The sequence below is a fragment of the Thermobia domestica genome, chromosome 8 (genome assembly GCF_964235325.1).
Source record: "Thermobia domestica chromosome 8, izTheDome1.hap1.1, whole genome shotgun sequence".
In the NCBI taxonomy this organism is placed as follows: Eukaryota; Metazoa; Arthropoda; class Insecta; order Zygentoma; family Lepismatidae; genus Thermobia; species Thermobia domestica.
The window spans coordinates 107,256,029-107,281,872 of record NC_137461.1 but is presented as its reverse complement, the minus strand read 5'-3'; the positions used below and the strand labels follow the sequence as shown (position 1 = coordinate 107,281,872).

General features: G+C 34.8%; 2 protein-coding genes across 4 annotated transcripts in view; one reads left to right on the top strand and one right to left on the bottom strand.

The window, feature by feature from the left end:
* galene (potassium two pore domain channel subfamily K member galene) overlaps nt 1-25,844 on the bottom strand; it is a 222,863-nt gene that overhangs the window by 85,795 nt on the left and 111,224 nt on the right. The gene's annotated exons all lie outside the window — the stretch shown is intronic.
* LOC145693128 (uncharacterized) overlaps nt 23,286-25,844 on the top strand; it is a 37,464-nt gene continuing 34,905 nt past the window's right edge. Inside the window, exon 1 of one of the 2 annotated variants that reach the window (XM_081768856.1) lies at nt 23,286-23,561. In XM_081768856.1, the coding sequence (XP_081624982.1) occupies nt 23,545-23,561 (17 nt within the window). In that variant the 5' untranslated portion in view covers nt 23,286-23,544. The remainder of the gene's footprint in view (nt 23,562-25,844) is intronic. The other variant, XM_081768855.1, reaches the window with a different exon arrangement.

Sequence of the window (25,844 nt, the reverse complement as noted above, 5' to 3'; positions counted from 1 at the left end):
TATTATAGTTAAATATGAAATTAAAAATGATTCTAAAGTTTGTAAGGCATCTAATGAAAAAATAAGTAAATATAAATATATACTGTAGTTGGGAAAAATATATAATTAAATCAAAGAAAAGAATATTTTTTTAAAAAAAAATGTGTGAATTGTAATGTTTTTAGCTTGTGTGAAGAAGTTGTAACTTCGCTGTTACATCATAATGGAACTGAAATGGGGAATTCTTCAGCAACTAGCCTATTATTAGTGATGCAATTTGTTGAGGTAAAAAGTATAAAGAGAAACAAATAGCAAAATAATACATGTTTGTAATCGTTGTTTAGTGAGAAAAATTCATATTTTACCATAAAAAAGAAACAACCAACATCAGAAAATTCATCATGCGTATCGTGATGTACAACACTCTGTATGACGTGAAATAATAGAGAAACAGACGAAACGCCAGTTGTCGACGAAATACATAAACAGAATGCAAATGCCAGTTACTCAATGTGTTTGCATGAGGTGCTAATGGTATTTGTACAACAAGCAACAAATCTTCCACCTCATTCTTGGTAGTTTTTAGTATACCATATGAAGACCTGATTAGTAATCATTTCTCTTAGTAATTACGCATATTATAGTTCCTTCAGCTCTATGTTATAGGTGTACATTAAACTAGCGATTCCCAGCAACAGGTGTGTCGCAAAATTTTTTAGTTTCTGTATATGACACATTGCATTTTTCACCACCAAGCCATTAATAATGTTAAAACCAACTTTGAGGCCCTCATATTGAATTTAATAATACACCTAAGTATGTCGTGGTGTGGGCAGTGTGTAATCAGTCAAAATAAATTGGAAATCACTACATTAAACGATAAAAGGCCACCATACTTTCTTGTTCAACTGCAATAAGAAGCAAATTTCAAATGCAAACCTAAACAAAAGCCCCACATGCTTACACTATAATATTCAGAAAGAAACTGTATCTTCTGCTTTTCCCCAAAAGAGAATAATGAATGAACCGGTTTAAACCATTGTCGTTACCGGTATTCTTGAATTTCCATCATTTGTCATTGTTATTATTCATACCAGTAGTGTTATTTAATTCATTTAACAATTCGTTCTATGATTAATATAATAAGTTAACTTACTATTATCATTATTATATGTTTATATTATTATGTATTTGTAAAATATTAATGTTATTTATTTCAATGATATTAACAACAGCGACTAGGATTATGTCATAAACATGCTTATATTGACATATTGTTGGCAAAATTCACCAAGTGTTGGGCTAGGTATAGAATTAAAGAAGATACCAAAAGTCAAGTTAATGATTAGAACACTTCAAGGTTTCTTTCTTCTAAACTCAACAATCAGCAGCTCTATGAATCACTTCGATCGGTTTGTGTAGCGCAACGCAAAGTTACGTTTTCGACAGGAAGCTAAACACATAACAGAAACGAGATGCTCCTGCACACTGTCAGAATTACATTTTAATTGATGGAATACTATAGAAGTTTCAAATGTATTCTCAACTGTAGCATGTCTTAATTGTCTCCCTAAAGGGCTAAAAGGAAAAACAACTATACTAGATTTTCAAAAATAGCATTAGAAAATTATCATTATTTTCGTCAGTAGAGAGGCAATTTTGACTCCAACCGGTTTGAGCAAACCGGCTGAATAGTACCACTGTCATCACCGAAGATTTTAATTAGAATTAACCATACAAAATCATCTGAATCTGCAAAATCAAAGGTAAAATATAAGAAACTTCCAGTTAGAATCAAATTTGCTCACACTTCTCTTCGTCATCACAATTGTCTAGGGAAAAAGGGAATAAATAAATAGACTAAATAAATAAAATGCAACGAAAGCAAATTATTCAACATCATAGCAGTAATGTTGGCATACTTTTTCATTTCTGCTATTCTTAATATATTAGTACTCTATCTTTCCAAAATAAAACCATACCCCTAACAAGGGAAGTTGCGGGAGGAAGCATTCGTCTGCAAAGAAACAAGGCATTCCATTTGAAGGACCAACTGATGCTGATTACAACAAGCTAATAAAATTCCTGTACGGTTGAGAACTCTTCGAGAGATTCAACTATATATATATATATATATATATATATATATATATATATATATATATAATATATATATATATGAGTATATGTGCATTTAAACGCTTTAAGTATAAAATTATTAGCAACGAATTGAAATCTATCGGAGGTAACAGAAAATACTTAACGGGTATGTAAGTTAAAATTAATCATAATACTATTCACAATAATGATAGATTAATGATGAAAATTAACCATTGTTGTTTTTTCTGTTCTTTGAAGAAATGACGCAGGCAAAAGAATTCCTTGTACCATGAATATTTTATATGTACAATTATGTTGCATCCGTTAAGGAAACAGTTCGCATAATCAAAGCGAAAAGCAAATTCGATAGGTGATTCAAAAGGCATATAATTTATTCGGTAAACTGCCTTGTGCAACGCAAATTTAAACAATGTGTCACCCTGATCAGAACTGATTCATCAGCATGCGCACGAACTTCATTTGATTGTTTCGTTCGTACATCATAATATTAATATTAAATAAGAAGCAATTGTGATATATAAATGAGAAAATAAAATATAAATGTATTGAAATTTTATATGAGGGTAATTCAGCAATCGTGCATTTAACGTTGAATCTCTCGAAAAGTTTTCAACCGTACAGGAATTTTATTAGCTTGTTGTAATCAACAAGAATTGGTCTTTCAAGTGACATGCTTAGTTTCTCTGCAGGCGAGTGCTTTCTCCCGAACTTCCCTTGTAAGACACGTTTGCTTGATGCCCCTAGACATTTTGGATTCTCCATTCCGCAGGGGTAGAGCCTGCTGGTTTAGCCTTGCCATTCAATATACAAGATTGAGTGAGTGTTAACTTCATAGGCTATGAAGAGTTACATCCAAACTACAAGGCCTTAAGGTTCAGTTAACAGTTCTCTAAAAGCTGGAACCAAATCCATTTCAGGTACGTTTACGATACCATTATGTTAATAACGGTGTGTCATGAACATGAATAGCTAGAGAAGTAGAATTTTAATATTATTGAAGCGTATGCATCATTGAGGAGATATTAAAGGAACAAAACTGGAAGACGCAAATCCAGTGGCGGCTAATGTTAGTGTTGCAGCGTTGCGCAACGACCAAAGTATTTCAAGAAAAAAATATTATTAGCAATAGTAGTAAAGAACAGAAAAAATACTTTCTAATACTCCCATATATACTTTAAATAACATATTTTTTTACTTCTCTAACTGTCCGTTCCGTTAATCCGTTTTAAAAAGCGAAAAATAATCAGTTACAGAGTCTCTAATTTATATTGTGTTGCAGCGAGCATGCAACGACCAGATTCCTTCAGCGCGGGAATTGGAGCAAATGTTAAGTCTCCTTTCCCCTATCTCAGAAGTTAAAGGGACTGGTCGTTGCAGTGCTTCTGCAACACAGCACGGTTTCCAGTGAACGAGCAGGTTTTTCGCGCTAAATAAGATTTCTGAATTTTATTTCACTACCAGTTAACAAATGGAATTTGTTTTTATGCATTCATATTTTTATATTACGGTACTTATAGTGAAGCAAATCAATATAATGACAATTAAAAAAAAAGTGATAGCAGAATTACAAAATAAAAAAGAAAATATATAGTAGAGCAGAAATCAAATGAAAGTAGATCCGCATTTACAAGTTAATTCTTAGCTTATATAGATAATGAAAATTTCTTCTACAGTAATTTGTGAACCAAATATTAATAAGTCAATATGCAGAATCCCCCCCCTCTGTGGACAGTATTTTAGTATATACATATTTCTTTTATAAAATAAGTATATTTTATACTTTTGATAGAACTGTATGGTGGGGAACGCCACATTGAATTTGGGACTAGTTAGCAATGCTCAGAGGCGTAGCCAAGAGGGGGGGGTCCACCGGGTCCGGACCTCCCCAAAATTTCGAAACTCGACTAGCATTTGTAGACTTTCTTAACGAACTATACTTGTTTAACAGAAAAATGATTGATGTAAGCTAAATATTTTATTTTACGCCTCATCATGTACTCTTTCCTTTCTTATAGAAATAATCGTTCTATCATTTTTTCTAAAAATATAGGTGACAGTAATTAAGAATTACTTATCTTTTCGGGTACAGTAAAAGACACGTTCGTTATTACGTAGACGTATTGGACCTTCCTCAAATACTTTAAACCCCACCCAGCTAACATGTTGTTCCTATATCTGGCGGGTTTCAAGGTTGCTTTCCAGAACGTTGATAAACATTGTTTCGCCTCATGTGGAAGTATATTGTGTTCATCGTGCATTGCGTAACAACCAAGACGGATGATTTGGAATGTACTTCTTTTTTCTTTTACGCAGAAGTGTGTGTGAGTGTGTTAATATATGAATAGGGTTGCCAACTCTGTAAAATAAAAAGAACCGACACTTCCTCAAAATTCCCTGTGATATAGGTCTCAGCGTGAAGTATCTCTGTTCGGACCTATCCATGGAAAGGAAATGTACTATCGTGAACGAAAGTGCATTAACACATATATTCTGTATGTCCTTAGAACATTCACTAATAAGCTTAATAGATACATTGTGCTATAAATGAGAAACTGAAATTGATCAATCGGTATTGATCAATTTATTGTATTTACCAGTAACTACCATTCCTTTAAAATTATCGAAACAGATGAATAAAAGTATAATAATCTTTACGTGACAATTTTGGATTTGGAAAATGAATTCACTCTTTAAACATATAGTCTCCACTTCAACTATAGGAAATTGCTTTAAAAAGTCCTTTTCCACTCTTAATAAATATATAAAATTCCTTGAAAGTAAATTTCAAATTTTCCCTGATACAGTCCCTGTCATCTCTCTAAATTTTTTTAAACAGGTGAACAAAATATATTAATCGTTGATACATGGTGAAAGGTAACAATTTTGAGTTTACAGAATGACAGCTACTTTTCAATATCTATACTTCGAACTAGATACAAATTTTAAAAAAAATGGTTATAAAGGGGCTGGTGAGAAGTTTGTACCCGTCACCGGCTTTAATCAAAATAACATAAATTTTTCCGGCCAGGCCAATGAAAAGCCGGCCAGTTTACAGCCCTATGTATGAATATGTGATATTCACAATTCATATACTAGTATCTCTTTTGTAACAGCTGTTTTGGTTATTAGTTATTAGATTTAATTTTATTGTGTGCGCTTTAATTCTGTACATAACCTACAAATTTTGAATGAATTGCATATCATGACTTCTGTAAATAACTTACAAAAAAAAAAAAAAAAATGCCCAGCTTTCAACTGAGGAAAAACTTACAATTAAGGCTTAGACAAAACAAGCAAAGTGCAGTTCGGGAGAATGTTTCGAAAAAAAAAAAAGTTTAAGTTTACAGGACACCTTATGGCAGTAATGTTGTATGCACTAGGTACATTTCCACAATTTATTTGAAATTTTCCTAGATAAATTGTGAATAAAGCGTGTTCAATGTACATTTTTTTATAACATTAATCTCTGCTACGAACTCTCTTCAGTCTACACTGAAGAGGAATTCGGATCACTGTTAGAGACTGAGTTTGCTAGAATGAATTGTTCACAAAAATCTAGAAAAAATATTTAGTGAATCTACAAAGCTTCTGAAATTAATATTAACTGTATCTATGGTGTCAGTAAAAGAAGAAGTTATTTTTCACATCAAGAAGAATTGACACTCAAGAAATTGAATGTCCCAAGAAAGGTTATCACCATTGGTTATGCTTTCCATCGAAAAAGACCTGACAATAAGAATACTAGAGTTCAACCAGCATGTATTAGGCAGATTTGTTCCAATCAAAGAGATAAGAATGAACTTACTAATTAAATAAGGTGATTAATCGGATTAAATGTTCTGCATTTTTTATTTTTTAAAAACAGATTTTTATTTAATTTAACATGTCACATAGCATTTGCATCTAAATTTATGCTGATTAGTCAATGAGTCCACTTTGTATCTTCTGTCTCCGATCGTTCGTACTGCAACACCCGAAACCACAAACCACCGGCCGCCACTGCGCAAATCGAGTATGGAACTCTGTAAATGAAGTTCATCTGAAAAAGTAGAGTGAATATAAAACATGTTTATCGCATACTTATGTTTTGAATCCAGATATGATTATTAGTTACGAACAATGGGCAATATATTTTTCTTTAAATTATCTTCCCGAAAAGTAGACGTGTGGTACATGATAGGACACTAGTACAAAACTTCCAAAGTAATACATTTTTCAGCACTTAGGTGAAAATATTTTATTGAAGGTTCTTAATTTTGGGAGAAGAAAAAGAATCATGAATGTTAATAGCCAAGGTCGGTCTATTATACGATACAAGTAGGTTGCTAAGAAATTCTAATTAAAAGAGCAAATCTCAAGGAAATTAACAAAATAACGTAACAATAATTGCACTCTCATGTATGTAAAGAAACAACACAATGTGTAGCAGGTAAGCGGTCAACATGTAAATTATGACTGATTCGAAGTTGTAACAAGTAAGCGAATATTTTATATATATTTTGTTTATTTACTAGTAAATAGCATGTGTGTCACTGTTAAGAGAACTCAAACAACAATATATATATAATTTGCTAGTTAATAGTGTACATTTTTATATAAATAAATAAATAAATAATCTATTTAAACACAAGAAAACTATCAATTACATCAGTTGTCAACGAACAACTTAGCAGCACAGTATATATATTCTTGAAACCTAAGGATAAAAGCTTATTCTCAAACATATCATTTTGTTTAGCTCGGTTTGATCTGTCAACTAATATTTACCTCATCTTTGGTCAATATTTTATTTCAATAAAAATTAAAGTTTAAAAGTTAAAGATCCCTTTGGGCTTTATTTCATTACACCATGCCATATATTGTTTCCTTGCGGGTGTCATAATGAAAAGATTGATGTGGATATATCTCGGAGTCAATTTTACCTGAATAGCGTGGTACTTGTACAGCATCAATTTTAAGGTTTGCAAAGAAAAGCTTTTATTCTCGAAAGCTACGCAAAGCTATATAATTTCGTCCAGCTTAATAATTATTCTATCACTGTTGTATGTTTTCCTTTTGGGCATTTCTTTCTTAAATAATAACAATATGTTGTAGAATTCATTTCAAACATTTATATACTGTATATTCGATGTATTAATTTCATCACTTGTGTTTTTTCGATTTCGGTCCTGAGCAGTACAAATTATTATTATTATTATTATTATTATTATTATTATTATTATTATTATTATTATTATTATTATTATTATTATTATTATTATTATTATTAAGACTAGGCCATCTTCAACGATCACGGTGGCTAACTGGTAGAGAGCTTACCTCTATTACATTGGGTCCCTGGTTCGATTCCCGGACAAATAAGTTTGTGGTGGACAATATCGTGTTCACGGGTTTTCTCGGGTACTAACGTTTCCTCCCACTTTCTCATTCCACGAATTCTTCCATCGTCATTCATTTGCCTTAATCATTGCCCTCCTTAGACTAAAGGCATAATCGTGGGACGTTAACCTGAAATATTTCATTTTAAATCATGTTTATGACTACTGTAAGACAATATTGCCTTGCTATTATATTACGACATATCTCTACATATACGAAACCTTAGTACCTCCAGTACTTCTCATTTATATACGTATTAAGACACATACTATGTATATGAATAACAAACGCCAGCAATGCTAAAAATATAGAAAGCTTTAGACCAATTGCAATTCTATCCCCATTTGCAAAAATTTATGAATATATAATACACAATCGCTTACTTAATCATGTTAGATCCAGCATCTCCGTATACCAACACGGTTTTCTCAAGAATAGATCCACTTCAACTAATTTGACAATTATAACAAACTTTATAGCTTCAGAACTAGACGAAGGAGGGCTGGTGGATGTAATTTATACAGACTTTCAGAAGGCGTTCGATTTAGTTAACCACGACATTTTACTTGAAAAACTAGCTCTTATGAATCTTTCTAAGCAAGCATTAGTACTTTTCACATCATACTTATGTGATCGTAAACAATCTGTAGCTTACAAAGGTCATATCTCCAACAATTTTAATGCTACATCGGGAATACCGCAAGGATCAAAACTTGGACCTTTATTATTCCTCATCACTATCAATGACATAACTAAGCACATCAAGAAATCGCATACTTTACTCTTTGCAGATGACTTAAAATGATATACTCAAATTAAATCACTTGAAGACTGTAAAAACCTCCAGAAAGACTTGGAAAATGTAAAACACTGGTGCCACGTGAATAAATTTAGTCTAAACATAACTAAATGTAAAGCTATTACATTTACTAGAAAAGGAAAATACATAAATTATGATTATACTATTGACGGTATAAATCTTTGTAGGCCGGAAACTGTTCAAGACCTTGGTGTTACCTTCGACCCAAAACTGACTTTCGGAAATCACATTGAAACTATTGCAAATAATGCTTATAAGGGTCTTGGATTTGTTTGTCGTGTAAGTAGAGACTTCCGTAGCCACATGACAATTTTAAAACTATATTTTTCGCATATCAGACCCCAACTGGAATATGCTTCTGATATTTGGACTCCTCATAATGGAAAATATATCCAAATGATTGAAAGAGTGCAGTGCAAGTTTTTGAGATTACTAATGTATAAAAAACTGGATTGTACCCAGCATACATATCATACCCAGAACTAACAAACGATTTCAATATACCGACATTAGAGCAACGTAGTATGTTAATGATTTAGCTTTTCTACATAAAATAATAAATAATAAAATTGATTGCATAGAACTAAGTTCTAATTTATTTCTGCATGTTCCGACGTCTAGAACGAGGTTGACCAATAGTAGTACCATGTACTGTAAGAAAGCACGTACTGACATCCTGTATAAATCCCCTTTATGGAGAATGAGCTCTCACTACAATAATATTGAAGAAAAGTGTGAAATGATAGACATATTCAATATGTCTGAAAAAATGTTTAGGAATACAATTTGTAGGATGATGAGCTGAGTTAATTAATGAAACAATAAAAATTTCTGTAAGTTTTTCTTCTGTAAAAATAGACATTTCACCACATATGTAAACAAACACTGTAAATGGGCAGAACGCCTGTTGTGTTGTTACAATAAATAAATAAATAAATTTGGATGTGCAATTTTTCATTTCTTTGTGGAGATAGGTAACTCTCAACTACCGTTACAAGAATTTGACTCTGCATTTTACGTTCTTACTAAAACTATAAACGCGACTAAAAGATCTGCTAAAAACAAAAGACAATGATAAACAATAAGTCATTACAACATAACTACGTATCTTTCCAAATTACCATGTCATCACTATTGTGTTTTGGTAATGAAGAAACTTCTCGAAGGTCACCTGCATACTACCTGTTTATTAATTTTTTATTACTTTTTATTGTTATGACAGTGCGTGTGAACTTGTGTTAATGGCATAAATTATATACCAGTACAATTTTAGCTGTTCAGAGTTGTTTATTTCCATTTTCTGATGTACAATCTTGTTCAAAATATCCTGACCACTAGTTCGCTTTTTTTTTAAAAAAAAATAATAATAATAATATAAATTTATCCGTACATGTAGGATATATACTCCAAAGCAAATTAAAATACTACCTACTTACGGTTCTAATAATACGTACAACTTTCTAAAAACATTCAGGTGGCCAAATTTACTCAACAAGACTACAAAGTTGTCTAGTTAAATTGAATTTTTGATTCTTTTTTGTGCCCAACACTTTTCTTTTTATTACGTATGTTATACAAGGGTAAGTCATAAGACTTGCAATATTTCCACAAATCAAATAGCAGGAGTGTGTATATGCCGTGATCAACCTTAAGTACAAGGTCAAACTGGCCAAAAGTTACTGTGGAGTTACTGTTACTGTGGACTATTTAACACAGAGGCTGTCACTCCGTCAGTATCTTCAGTCAATTTTTAGTGGCAGTGACGGTGAGTGTTCAATAACGTTTGATAAGTGAGCTGATATTGTACTGTCAACCTCGGACATAATACAACCGGCAGCAACCCAAAACATTTGTCATGCGAAAGGGAAAAATGCAGTGAGCCACAGTACAGTAACTCCTTTGTTCCAGAAATTTCGTGCAGGTTGCAAAATGTCAATGATGAGCTAATGTCCAGACGCCAGGGTAATATATTCTGAGGTCACACGACATGCTATTGAGGAAAATCCTTCCAGCAGCACACAACGATTTATCAAACCAACTCGGCATGCATCGGCATGTGTCAGTCCACTAGTGTCACCTTCACGAATCCGAAACAAAACATCAGGAGCTACCACATTGTGCCACAGGAGTTGGCCTCAGCTCATTTCTATAGGAGAGTAGATGTGTTCCGACAACTGCCGCAAAATTCGCGTAATGTAATTACTGAGACGGATTGTCACTTGCGACCAAAAGTGTCTGTTTTTTTTCTTCTTAATCCGAATGGTGGCTCAGGGGTTACATCTGGTGCGTGGGGTCCCTGGTTAGATCTACGACCAAATAAGTTTGTGGTGGACAACATCGGGTCAGTAGGTTTCCTCATGGTACTCCCGTTTCCTCCCACATATCATTCCACCAATTATTCCATCATCATTAGGTTGCGTTAATCATCCGTCTCCCTTAACCTCACAGACATAAACGTGAAAAGTTAAACTAAAAGATTGTATTTTCATTTTCATTGCTGCAGTGTGTGAAATATTACAACGTATGTTTATTTTTTTAAAACCTAGCACAACTTAGTCAAACTAAACGTAATTTTATCTAATATAGGCCTATCTTAATCTTACTAGTAAATGGCTTTTTATGCACATTTTATATTTCTCTTTCTAATTTTAAAAAGTTTGAATGAAAAAAGAACATATTCCAAAATGTTTATTGAAGTTTTACCTACAAATAGTGTTGTCACGAGACGAGACGGGACGAGACTTCAGGCTGTCTCGTCTCGTCTCGTGTAAAGCATGTCTCGTCTCGTCTCGTGCCTCGTCTCGAAAAAATGTGCTCGTCCCGTCTGTGTCTCGTCTCGAGATGTTTTGTTCCGTCTTGTCTCGTCTCGTTTGTCTCGTTTTGTCTCGTTTTGTCTCGTCTTGTCTTGTAAAAAATATAGCAGCATACCATGGGAACGAAAGTATAATGTAGCAGGCTGCACCATGCTAATCAAGATACAAGTATTACCCAGAACACACAAGACAAGAAATGTCACGGTAGCTACACCGTGAAGCCTTCACCTCTGGTGTATGTGGTAGTCGGTTCGATCTCGGTTAGTGCCATGTGAGCTTTGTGGTGGACAAACATCGAATGTGTGTGGGGGCCGCGGTAGGTCAGTGGTAGAGCGTTCACCTCTGGTGCTTGGGGTCTCGGGTTCGATCCCAGCCCCCGCCAAGTGAACTTTGTGGTGGACAAACACCGTGTGCGTGGGTTTTTTCGGGGTTCTCCCGTTTCCTCCCACTTTCTTCATTCCACTATTTCATTCATTACTCATCATCACCGTCTCTTTTAGCCTAACCGGCATAACCGTGGGACTAAAACTCAAAGATTTCATTTCATTTTTCGAATGTTTGTGTTTTCTCGAAGTTGTCTAGTATCCCACCACTTTCTTCATTCCACTAATTTTCCCATCTTTATCCATTCGGGGTGGGCCAAAGTTCCCTAAAGGTCTTAAAAAGAAACGTAAATAAGCTTACAAGGCAAGGACAAATAGTTTACAAGATAATATATCTCTGCTGTTAGTTGTCTGAGGCTTCTCGACCCTGGCTTCTTTCTTTCTTTTTCTTTTTTCTTTTTCTTTTTTTTTTTTTTTTTTTTTACATTCTGAAACATTGAAATTTGTTTCACCAGTTCCAATACACGAATATACAGTAAATTGCTCATAGGTACGTCGAAGATGAAGACACTAATGTCAAATAATGTTTACACGACAAGCAAAGTTCGATGTAAAGGTGTCACCACCCCCGACACTATCATATACTATCAGCCCACTTGCTTTATAGTGTCTGTATATATATATATATATATATATATATATATATATATATATATATATATATAGAGAGAGAGAGAGAGAGAGAGAGAGAGAGAGAGAGAGAGAGAGATGGAAATATATATAGATAAATAGAGAGATAGATATGTGTGTACACTTTGATTTCATATATTCCAGCCTTTAGGTTTCCATACCAATCCAAAAACTAGTTTCCATTTTAGCATGTTTATATTTGTTGCAATTATTCTTTCTTTTTTTTTAAAAAAAAAAAGCTCGGAACCAAATAATTTTATTAAGTAATGGAAAGTATTTGATTGAAATTTTATATGTTACTGCACAGTAAGCTCTACTTAAAGTGCCATAGTAATGGGAGCTGAACGACACATCGGACCAAAGAATGCTTGGGGCCAGTCTTCACCTCCATGGTACAAATCTGTTCCCATAACCGCGGTGTGTGTGCCACTATATGGTGGTTGCCCCGTTTGTGTAACAAACTCATGACAGTACACCCAGATTAACTAGTGGTCTAAAAAAGAAGTTGATTTTTGGGTGGCCATTTTGGATTAAAGTTTCTTATATTGTCGTAATCTATTCGCAATCATACAACGTACATCTTCCATACCAAGCCGAGCGGTCTGCGGCGATAGACCATCGGCTTGAAGGCCCTGGGTTGAGTCCCGGAAGGGTCATGTGTATGGATTTTAAGAGCATTTGTTTTTTCGTATTGTGTCAGGGGCGAAATCGTACGGGATAAAAGGATTTCAGTCTGAAAAAATTGGAGAGAATATCCTCCCCAGGATACTTTCATGGGAATAAGGAATTAGTAAAAATATAGGATATACATTTTATAGCAGGTTTAAAATTATGATTTGGGTATCCTATTTCTTTTCTGTTAATTATGTTCTTCAATGTTCGAATTTTGATCATTCTCATGATATTTTCTGCTTTCAACGGAGTTCCATGAATATTATACCAAATGTTCTTTACACCCTGTAAGAAACCATTTCTGAAGATAATTTAGGTCCTAATGAATATTATTCACTAGGAAAGGGAAGTATTCCCCTCCTCTCAAGATGGAAGCAGGGGGCAATTTCACACTCTGGTCAGATCAAACATTTCCGCATAACAAAACGAAGGTCCCCCTGTAAAACCTCTTCACTTAAAGTGTTATTGTTAGTATCATAAATTTGCTGAAAGCAAACAATTTGAAGGGTTCGTCGATAATATCTTTGCTTTCTTTGTCCTTCGACCGCCTTCCAAAGAAAGAGGTGAATTTTACAACATGACTGCTGTATAATAAGCGAGCGATTGGTAAAATGGTAAAAGTGTGTTTTTATGTGTGTGGGGGGGGTGTTTGTGTGTGTGTGTGTGTATGTGTATGAGAGAGAGAGAGAGAGAGAGAAACAGAAGACAAAAGTTTAGTTGCAAAATGACATACTTCAATTGCCGTTTTCGGTTAATTTCCGTTCATATAGCAAAAAGAATACCGCCACCAGAGAATAAAGACAAGTGTAGTCTGTTCTGTTCTCTTCCGCCATCTCAGCCAGAACTTTCAACTACAGCTTGTAATGAGTGTAGACCTTATCCAGTTTTCAAATTGAATAGATGGTGGTGGTAGTTCGGTTTCTTGACCTTGTAAAAATCTTCCCTGTTATTGATTTTGTTTGTCATCATTCCAGCCAGAAATGAAAAAAATGAGAATTCCTCAGTTTACAGCAAGGGGAATTGGGGACAAGACATTCCCCCACGTGATATCCCTGGAAGCTCATGTATCACGATTGTTTCATTCAATAGACAGAGAACACTTTTCTATGAAGGCTTTTCAACGTGTTTCCACACAAACATGTCTTCTCCTTTTGCAATCTATATGGCCACTGGCAATTTCAATCTTGACCATTCCCGCCAGCGTTTTCATTTTCGAGACGGGACAAGTAGCCTCTCGCGTCTCGTGTCTCGTCTAAAAGGTTCTGTCTCGTCTCGTTTACGAGACGAGACGAGATGAGACACGAGAAATGTCTCGTCTCGTGGCAACACTACCTATAAAATGTAATACATACTCTGTTCATATAATACAGTGCGTTCTACTCAACAAACAGTACAATTCTTTAATAGGTAATTTCTTTATTTAAAAAATATTTGCGAAGAAATCCGTTTTTTTTTCGATTTTTCAAAAGTTGAAGTTTTTGGAATTTATACCTTTTTCAACTCACCGATTCAATTGTTCAATACTCTCTGGTGCAAAAAAGAAAGAAAGGAAAATATAATATATCTTGACACATTTCTCCATGCCAATAATTACCTTCTTTGAACTCGCAAAACGTACAAAATCCTTTCAAATCGGAACATTACCCATGGAGAACCCACGTTTCATTTTTTGGAAACTCAATATCATAATGCCATCTTTTTACACACTTATGGCCACTGTAACGCTCTCGGACAGATCCGTCAAGCTCACAGTAAAGAAGTAACTCCACATGCCAAGTAAGTCAATATTAAGTCACTTGACTTTAATTTAGAAAGAAGCAATAAGCAAATATGCAAGAATTGGTTGGTTTACAAACAGCACCACAGAGAGGAACGAAGTGGGTACTATTGAAATATCGACGAAGACCAACTCTCCGAACTTGAACATCAAACTGACACGAAACTCAGGCTGATAGAGACAACATGCAGTATTACGTATCCTACTAGACTGCGATTTATACATAGTTCAAACCAATGCTGTATCCCTAAAATTTCCTCGAGGTATACACAGATTTGTAAACATATGTGATTATAAAAGACATATAACACAATACCAAAGCGATCTTTTAAAAGTAAATTGGGTGAGAAATGCGTGTAATTATTAATGTATTTAATAATTCTATTAAAATATAAAGGCTGTGATATTCTTTCATAGTCTAAAAGATTTTATGCTATTTTCTTGATTGACACTTCTTAGATAAATCGCATTATTAATAACATAAATAGGTATAGGTGTGCAGTAGGAACATAAAAGAATCATTCCCGATGTATCCAGGACTAATCGAGAGTAGACGATGGTATACTCTTAGTCATTGGAGTATAACTTCTGCTTCAAAGACATAAAGTTACTTTTCTTCCGTTTCTATTTGCTTACTTTAATCCGGTCATGACTGCAGTGATAAAGTGACTATATCACTTTCTTCCCTATTCTAATCTTAGCCTCTATTCAAATATATCGATCATGCAAAAAAAAAAAAAAAAAAATCCGTTGTTTTTGACTACTCTGCGATCACAAAAAAGAGAGACAAGGAGAGAGAGGAGAGTAATGAGGGAAAGCAGGAAAATAGAAAGATTACGTCAGCTATTTCTATGTCCAAGTTCGTGTTGTTCTAATCAATGAATATCAGCACAAAAGCTTTGTTTAACTGTGGTATTCATATTTCCCTCTGCTCCTCACCACAATCTTCTGAATTCCTCCTGGTACGTGCCCGTTTTGTAAACTCATGTAAAAAAAAAAAATGTGACTTTTCTTTTTTTTGCTTAATTTCATCTAGAAGTTATCAGAATCCTTCCGCGTCGCCAGAGGTCCACGAATAGTGTAATGTAACAACATTTAAACCATATTTATTATTGGAATACATATATTGTGTACTGATTTTGTATCTTTAAATGTTGATAAATATTCTTCATTATGTTATTTATGTTGTAAATCACTTTATCAATCTATAGTTTTATTCTATGAATCATGTAACATTGAAAGAGATCTAATATTTGGGGTCACTAATGTTGCTTAAGACACTCGAGAAATTTGTCGTCTCGTCTCGATTATCATCTCGGAAATGAGACGAGAGTTGCTATCTTTCTCGTCTTGTCTCGAATTTAAAAAATGTATTTTTTGTGTTGCGGGCACCATTAACAATCACCTACAGATAATATTTCGAATTTAACTTACACTATCTGCACCGGTACAGGAATGTAACAATATCACTATAAATTTGCTTTATTTACAGTAATTCATCGAGTTGCAAATAAATGTAATTCATAAACAACTTTCATTAAACTGTTCATAACATCACATCTGTTAAGCTAAATAACCCATCAACTGTATCTAAAACCTATCATACAAACATGTTCATCATTCATAAACATTTCTCAATTGAATCTTGTGCATGTATATTAATCATCAACATCAAATATAAACATTCACTGCAAATGAACTTCTAAGGGAATAATTTCTTGAAGCAATTTTGTCTGGTTGACTCAACTACGTAGAGGAAAATATACTACTCAACAATGAAGATCTTCATGACAACAATTATTATTTTAGATTACAGCACTTTGTAAGTAAAGAATGATTAGTTGTAAGATCTTAAATTTTTATTAACTTATTTTAATAGATTGACAAACATGAAGATACAGTATTTATAATTAAACAGACAGCCTAATTCACTTACATAAAGCTTGGAGACATGTCAAATTGTGTCTAGTCAGCATATGATGTATGCTCAGTGGTGGTAGAGCGTTCACCTCCGGTGCTTGGGGTCCCTGGTTCGATCCCAGCTCGCGTCGTGTGGACTTTGCAGTGGACAAACACCGTGCTCGTAGGTTTTCTCGGGGTTCTACCGTTTTCTCCCACTTTCTTCATTCCACCATTTTCATTCATTTCTCATAATCACCGGTTCCTTTAGCCTGACAGGCATAACCGTGGGATATAAAACTCAAAGATTTCATTTCATTTCATTACAATTTGGGACACAAAATCATGAAAATGCGATTCATCTCTGATCATAGTTTATTGCTAAAATGAACTGTTTTTTGCGGGAAAAAAAGTATAATATTGTGTTTTTTTCATGGTAGAATGATTCTCGTTCTATTTCACATTTAGGTAAAGTTCAATACCTGTCAAAAACATGATATTTCCACTTAAGTGTTGTGATTTTCATAACACATAGTGATTTTCACACTAATTATAGGTCTGGATTAACCATTAAACAAAATAAGCACGTGCTTGGAGCATCAAGGTAAGGGGGCATCATAGAAATGTTTCAATAGCTAAGTTTATTATAGTCCGCAATCGTATAGTGTAATACTGTAAATGGTGTAGCTGTACCAGGATCCGCAAAGTGGTCTCAAACATTAAATATGGAAATGCATATAGATACCTACATACAATAATATTAGGAGCACTCACAGAATACAGACTCCCACTAAGAATTAAGAATTCGGGAGGGAAAATCTCCCCTCCCCCCGTATAACCTAAATAAAAGCAGGGGAAACTGTATGCACTATGTGAAATTTGTATACTTTCTGTACAACGTCAGTGAAAAAAAAACATACTTTATCAAAAACATAACCTCTTGGCGGAAATAATAATGTTAATGATAGAGATAAATATTGATAATAGTAATAATTGAAGATTGCATTTTTTTAAAAAAAGTAGGAGACAACTTTCCAAATATAAATAAAGTGGAATCATACAAAAATAAACATTATTTGCCATCTTACTATGAGTTTTTGTTTAATTTTGATAAATAAAATATTATTTTATGGTTTATTATTGTTTATGATTTGAATTGTATATATATATGTGGTACCAAAATCTTTCATGTGCTTAGGGTCTCTGAAGGCCAGAGTCCGGCCCTGATTACAGACTACACAACATATTACTGGTGACTAGTCATAGAGCTATTGAAAAGCAGACTATATGCACTACAATATTTTATAGTAGCTGGAAATGAATCACCTCAGTGATTTTTCGAGATACAAGACTTCAGTTTACTTTTTGCGAACTAATTATAATAAAACACGGAACTGCAGCATTATTTCATTTTCTACACTTCTTTCTTTTTATAGTTCTTTCAAGCTCTAAGTAAGGGGATCCTTAAATAACACATTTAATTGTTTTACGGCATTGGCTCAGAAATATTCTTTTTGCTATGTCCTCTCGTCTTTCAATTGGAATGTTGGAAGAAAAAGTAACATTCGGTTTAGAACACTAAAATATGAAAAATGGAATGGATCTTAGTAGCATTTGGTTGCAACATGAGAACGTAAACATTAGTATGAGATTAAGTAATTGTGTTTTTGTAACAAAAAAATGAAAATTCACTTCGTGGACAGCACAACTTCAATCACAAGCTTCTTGACGACATCACGGATTCAGTGCTTAATAAACACATGCAAAACCAGCTATTGGCTTAGAGTATGCAGAATGATTTAGTTAGTTACGTAAAATTATCATTTACTGTTGCTTTCATTATCACTCTGAACTTGTTGGTGATATACAAATAAAAAAGGTATTAATTCATATCCACATAAAACGGAAAAGTAATAATAATAATAATAATAATAATAATAATAATAATAATAATAATAATAATAATAATAATAATAATAATAATAATAATAATAATAATAACAGCGTACACGTCTTTGGCGAGGGAGATCCTGGTTTGATTTCCAGCGAAAGCTCATGTGTTTCAGATTCAGCGTTAAAACAGGGAAGTAACTAGGAAGAAGCAAAAGGGCATGTGTCCTATACCTGAAAGGGAAATATCTACAGATGGTGATCAGAAAAATGGAAACACCTGTAGTTGGCAACACGTCTGATATATGGGTTAGCAGTGGTGTCGTGGCGCCCACAGCGCCGGACCGCTGGTGGTGGTGTGTTAGGTCGGTCTCCATACTACGTCAGGCGCAGTGAAACAGCAGTGTCCAGTGGCTGCAGCAGACGGAGGTAGTATAAAATGGGAGACCTTTGAGATTTTCAAAGAGGGCAAATAGTTGGTGAACGGTTATGTGGAGTGAGTGTGACGGCAGTGGCTACTGTGTTAGGTGTGTCGCGTGGGACAGTGTCGAAGGTGATGACGGCCTACACAACACACGGGAAAACCACATCGGGGAAGCGGAACAGTGGGCGGAAGAAAATCATGAGTGACAGGTTACGCCGGGTATTAAAGCGCATTGTCACGCAGAACCGTCGTGCCACTGCGGAGCAAGTAACGGAGGAACTCAATCAGCACCTCCCCCACCCTGTTTCGACAATCACAGTGCGCCGCGAATTACATGACATGAACTTACGGGGTCGTGTTGCACAGGCCAAACCGCTCATCAGGGACCATAACGCTTTCGCACGCCGCAAATGGTGCCGCGACCATGCAGCTTGGACCGTTGAGGACTAGAAACGTGTGATATGGTCGGATGAGTCATCCTTCACCCTATTCCCAACCACGGGCTGTGTTTATGTGTGGAGAACGCCCAAAGGAGCTTATGATCTGCAGTGTCTCCGCCCAACTGTGAAACATGGCGGCGGCTCGGTGATGCTGTGGGCCGCCATATCATGGTTTTCATTGGGTCCTGTGGTCATGCTTAGCGGACGAATCACTGCCAACGAGTATGTCGCAATTTTAGGAGACCACTTGCATCCTATGGTCCGGATGTTGTTCCCGGACAATGACGCCATCTTCCAGAATGATAATACACCCATTCACACAGCTGGCGTTGTTGCAGCGTAGTTTGAGGAACATCGGGATGAAGTTCAACACCTCCCCTGGCCCGCCCAATCCCCAGATCTCAACATAATTGAACATCGTCCCAGGTCGGTCTTGGAAACACGACTCCGGCGACGATTTCCACCTCCATCTTCTCTCACGGAACTGGCCGATGCCCTGCACGAGGAATGGTGTAAAATTCCACTTGCTACCATTCACGACCTCTATGCCTCCATCCCACGTCGCATCAAGGCTGTTCTGAAGGCGAAAGGTGGCCCGACAACATATTAATCTGGTAAGTTGCAATTTTGTTCAGGTGTTTCCATTTTTCTGATCACCATCTGTATATATTAAAGGAGCATCGAATTTCGTGTTACCTCAGGTGACACAAACCGTAATTGCTGGTCTGCGTTAAGCTGTACATTCATATATCATCAGGGCACACCTACAGGGTTCAACGGATCCGGATTCCCCCCCCCCCCCCAGAAAAAACTTCCAAACTCAACATACATTCTTAATAAAATGATATTTGTTTAACAGGGATTATAAAATTATATTTAACATTGATGTAGCATGAAAATTTGATTTTACTCTTCAACAGTACTCTTTCTCTTATAAAATAATCTAGTTCTATCATTTTTTCTGAAAATATAGGCAGAAGAACAATGCGCGTTCAGTAATAAATACTCGTAGTGGCTTGTTGTATTGGACACCCCTTAAAGCTTGGACCCCCAACAAAAATTTCTGGGTGCGCGCCTGCGTCTCATGTAGCCTTGGTGCTACAAGGGCCCGAAAATAATTCGATTTGGAGGAAGGGATAGAGCTAGTGTAAAGTTACCTCAGTCACTTTTCCTGTGTCCTAACTTCTCAACAAGACCAGCACTAATTATTGGAATCGGGTATTAATTAGCACTAACTTCTGGAGCGAAAATTTTTGGATTCGTTGAAAGTGGTTGGGCCAACTTCATAAGCGTGTGCAAAACTTAATTACCTTTCAAATTTAATTTGTTAGAGCAATGTGCCGAGTAAAAAGCAAGCTATGAAGCCAGTGTTACACATTTATACTATTTCTATAGTATGCTATAGGAAATATAGACTGTTTTTGTGCGTTCCAAACCACGCTCAAACATGAATTTTGTACAGTTGGTGGATGCACACAAATCATCATGGAAACCATTTCACACAAGGTGTTCCGTTCAAGTTCCTTTATGTAAGTCATGTTATTTTTCAAGAAATCTCTTATTTTTCTACATTCAGAGATAATAGTTTTTTCTTTAATTCTATGCTTGTACTAGTATTTTCAAACTTACATTTCTTCACAACATGCTTCATAAATGCACACTTTGTCTAACATTTTTTAACCAAACAACATTTTAAAAAAATCACTTGCGCATTGAATAATTGTAAGGAACGATAAAGTGTCATTGGAGGTGCTTTAGATAAAGAGTAAAGTAGCTGCTCTTACAAAGTGAATGAATTTCAAGGAATATATATTTTATTGTCAATGAATCACATTGTTTAAGATCTTCCAAGTTCTCCATACAAATGTTTTTTAGACTTCAAAACTATGCTATGGATAAGTATTGGAAGTATAGAACGGTTATGTACGTCCATCCGTCAGTCTTTCGACAGGTATCAGAGCAAGAGTAGTAAAGGATATCGAGAAATTGTATTTAGGGCCTTAAGAAGAGGTTCCATCTCCTTCGTTAACCCCTCTATTCAAACCGGAAATGGTAGAAATTAACCATTTCTACTTTCAACGTTTATCGCCATAGAACAAAAACGGTAACAGACAACGAGAAGCTGTTTCTTTTTGAATCAATTCAGCATCTCAAGAGAACATATTATCAACACCAGCAACATTCTACCGAAACCAGAAGTGGTTGAAATGAACTATTACTTCCGGTTTCAAGATTTGCCGAGACAGAATAAGAACAGTAACAGACAGGGACAAGCAGTTTTTTTTTTTTTTTCAATTGTCCCAAGACAACATATCATCACCACCAGCAACACTACCGAAACCGGAAGTAGTTAATATTTACTAGTACTTTCGGTTCCAATACTGATTTCCATAGAGTGTAAACGATAAAATATATTGAGAAGTGGTTCTCTGAAATCAATTCAGCGTCCCAAGAATAGATTCCATCTTCTCCATTAAGAGGCCTCATCCCGGCGAAATTAAAATACCGCTAATTTTACAGTAATTATGTGATATCTTCAAATAGATAAAAGATAATTGAAATGTGGAACAAGAGCGCCCTAGACAATATTATTTTGCATGAGGTACCGTTATCACAAGTCATCTAGTGGCTTTCCGTTTCCAGCCGTCTAGAAATGCGAAAATAAATGCCGATTTTCAAAATAGCTCGAAATTGAAAGCAGATAAGTGAGTTATGATAACGGTATCTTATGTAAAATTATATTGTCTAGGGTGCTCTTGTTCCACATTTCGATTATTTTTTATCTATTTGAAGATATCACATAATTACTGTAAAATTAGCGGTATTTTAATTTTGCCGGGATGAGGCCTCTTAAGCCTCTATTCAAACTGGAAACAATATAAATAAACCATTTCCAGTTTCAAAGCTGATCGCCATTGAAAAAAAAAATAGCGACAACTGGCTTTTTGCAATCTATTCAACGTCTCTAGAGAATACTATCAGCACCAACCGCAACCAGTATTGCCAATTTGGAGGAAAAGTCACTAAATGTAATGGAATGAACTTCCAAGATAGCGATTTTTTTTGCGATTGGCGATTTTTAAATGACGATTTGGCAACTTACAAATAGCGACTTTTGTGCTACGAACCACTTGTTTTGTAATGAAGCACTGTTAGTAAGCGCCTATCCGGGAGGAACGAGGGGGCCAGGGTTTCCCCTAAAATTTACTTGGCCTTCTACTCGTTGATGTCTTATAAGACGATATCTCACAGTCTTTTTTTTTTTTTTTTCAATAGCATGACTCCCAAGAATGTCTTCCATCTCCTCCGTTAACCCTGTATTCAAACCGGAAGATGTAGAAACCAAACGTTTCTGATTTCAACGTTGGTCATCATAGGACAACAGTTAATAGATAGCGATAAGTTTCTTTTTTCAATCGACTCAGCGCCTCAATACAAGGTACCACCCGCAACACTATACCAAAACCTGAAATTTATTAGTACTCTGGTTTCAGTATATATTTCCATACAACATTAAGAGTAAAAGAAAGCGAATACCTTTTGATATGGAATCAGCGTTCGAGGAACAGGTTCTATCTTCAGTCCTATTCCTCTACTGCAATCAGTAGTTATAGATTACTACTTGAAGTTTTATAATAATATTGAATTAGCATAATTTGGAAGTTTACCGTAGTTTCACACACTGTGAAACGAAACTCACTTGTAAATATTACAATTGATCAAATAAATAAATTAAAAAAAAAAAAAAAGTCTTTCCAATGGAGCTACTTTAAGATACTTGAACTGAACAGTATTTAATACAGTAGACTTTAAATACAAAATTCATTCTAGAATTTAACCTAACTATTTTAAGCAATAAAACTTTTCTTTTTTCTTTCGTTAAAGAGATTTATAGAAGCCGTCATTACCTCTGAAACTTCTGAAACCTGTACTGCGAAAATAATATGATATATGACTGTTCATAATACTTTTCACCCTGCCAGTTCCCAGCATTTGTTTTCTTGTCTTTTATATTATATTCACGTCGCATTGACGTTGCCAAGGCACTAATGATAATATCTGCTGGAACAGAGCTCGTTCATCCATTGGTCGGTCACAGCACACGAAGATTTCGTTTTTTCCCGTAATTATACGCATACACAAACAAGAAGAAGAATATGTGAAAGAGACGATTATAAGGTGGTACTTTTATATTTTTCTTCTGGAGGTTGCACGAACTACGCAAATGCTTTGAGTGAAGGTGCAAAAGAACAAAGACATTGAAGCAATACGTGCTGTGCTGTGAGTCTAAGAGGTTTCTCTGAATACGTACCAAAGATGAACAACCCTTTAACGTAAGTAGGAAGTATTAGAACTTTGCATGCAGTACAAATATATTGAAGAAATCCATCAAACAAATCTAAAATTCATTGTAAAAAGTTCTTTTTTTATATTTAGATTATAATATTCCATAAGTAGGAGGTATTAGAACTTAGCATGCAGTACAAATATATTGAAGAAATCTATCTAACAGTCCCAAATTCATTGTAAAAAGTTTTTCTGTATATAAATTATAATATTCCGTAAGTAGGAAGTATGAGAACTTAGCATGCAGTACAAATATACTGTTCTTTCTCCAACTAGTCTCAAATTCATTGTAAAAAAAATACTTCTTTGTTTATATATTATAATATTCCATCTTATAATTTGATAACATTCCTGAAGATTTAATTTTTGGAATCTACCAAACAATTGTAGGTACATTTCAGATAAATAAACTAAAGAACTCTCTGTTCATGTTTGTCTAACTAGGAAAAATCTTTGAAATGTTTGAAATCTTATATTTGATGTCTTTAGCCCAGTACTTAAACATGAGTTTAAGGTAAAAGGGAACATAAAGTAATTAAATAAACGCCTATATTTTACTTTTTTTTATTGATTTCTGGAAGTATTTTCTTTAAATATTTATTTCAGTTTGTAAAATTAAATGAAAGACTTTTTTTAAAAAATTATGTCCGCAGTTATGCCCTTTAGGCTACAGAGGAAGAATAATTAATAAAAGTGAATGATTGTGGAAGAATTGGTGGATTAAGAATGTGGGAGGAAATGGAAGAATTCAGGAAAGATCTACCGACACAATATTGTCCACCACAAACTCACATGGCTTTGGATCGAACCAGGGACCTCTTTCACCAGAACTCTACCGTTCCCCCCATTTCAGTTTGTAGAATATGGAATAGGACAGGAAACGGAAATATCCTTAGTTGAAAGTATAATCCTTCTGGAAATGCTATTAATTAATTCTTAAAATAACTGCTACACCTGTACGTGAGTCCTCTACAGTAATTTTCGATGTTGAGCCAGCATAATATAAGGCAACTGGAAAGACAGTTGGACTAAGAGATACTGAGTTCCGGCTCAGAAGACCCGACCTAACGACGAGTAAACGAAAGTGTAATCTATGTTAATCAACATGACAGTAACATACACAGTATTAATGAAAAACGTGAACCGACACGGAATCTTGACATCCTTCTTCACGCAAGTAAAACCTCAAGTGTCACTCCTATGCTGAGTACACATCACCCGGCTCAAATCTGGACGGCCATAGCCCATTGTAGACCGCAACGCTAGTGAATTTAAGTTTTTTGTTGTTGTTTTTCATTATTCACTCCCATAGGCGTTTCTTCTGTTAGGCAAACGATCGCAAGAACTGTATGTCCGGAAGTTGAATATTAATAATTTACATCCTCAATTTATGTATGGTTTTAAATTGCAAATACATGTATGTGAATAGATGCATTTACTGATCTCAATTACTAACTTAAAATATTCATTTGGTTTCATATATGGTACAAGTAACAGAATGAAGTAATGTGACTATATTATTACTATTACTGAAAGGAAAATATAATTTTAGCCGAGACCATCATAAGAATTTTAATTTCATTCATAATTTGGCATTTACCCAAAAATGTCCCTATATTGATGCCCTATAACTCAATTTATATCATCATCACCATTTCATAGTCTTTTTGCATACACTAGGTAACAATGTTTTTCGAAGTTTTATATTAATATTTGTACTTTCAATACTTTAAAAACTATTTTTAATAGGGTCTACGGTAACATCTTTGTATATTGACACATTTGAATGTGTGTTTATTAAATTTATGAAGATCAGTGTGGTTTCACAGGAATAAATTTTGTTTTTCACTTGAAAGGTGGAATGCGCTTTAACTATTAGAATAACCGTCAACAGTGGCGTAGCCAAAGGATCTGATTCGGCTCAACCCCTTTTAGTGCAGTGATATTGAAAGTGGATTCTGATTACATGCAATGTTACGACGTTTTTTATATGTATAATTTGACACTACAATCGAGTATTGTACAGTCATGGTGAAAAAAAACTTACCTCTTACGGTTAGAGGGTCTATATTTAACCACTCATAAGATTTCAGCGAACTATGCTGTATTCTTAATCTTTTTCAGCTCTTTCTCAGTAGCAAATGTCTCAAAATATACTGTATTTGCGCGTGCGTACGTACATACATACACGCACACACATTATATATATGTGTATATATAATGTGTGTGTGTGTGTGTGTGCGTTTGAGTCTCATCCTCTAAAATGGTTC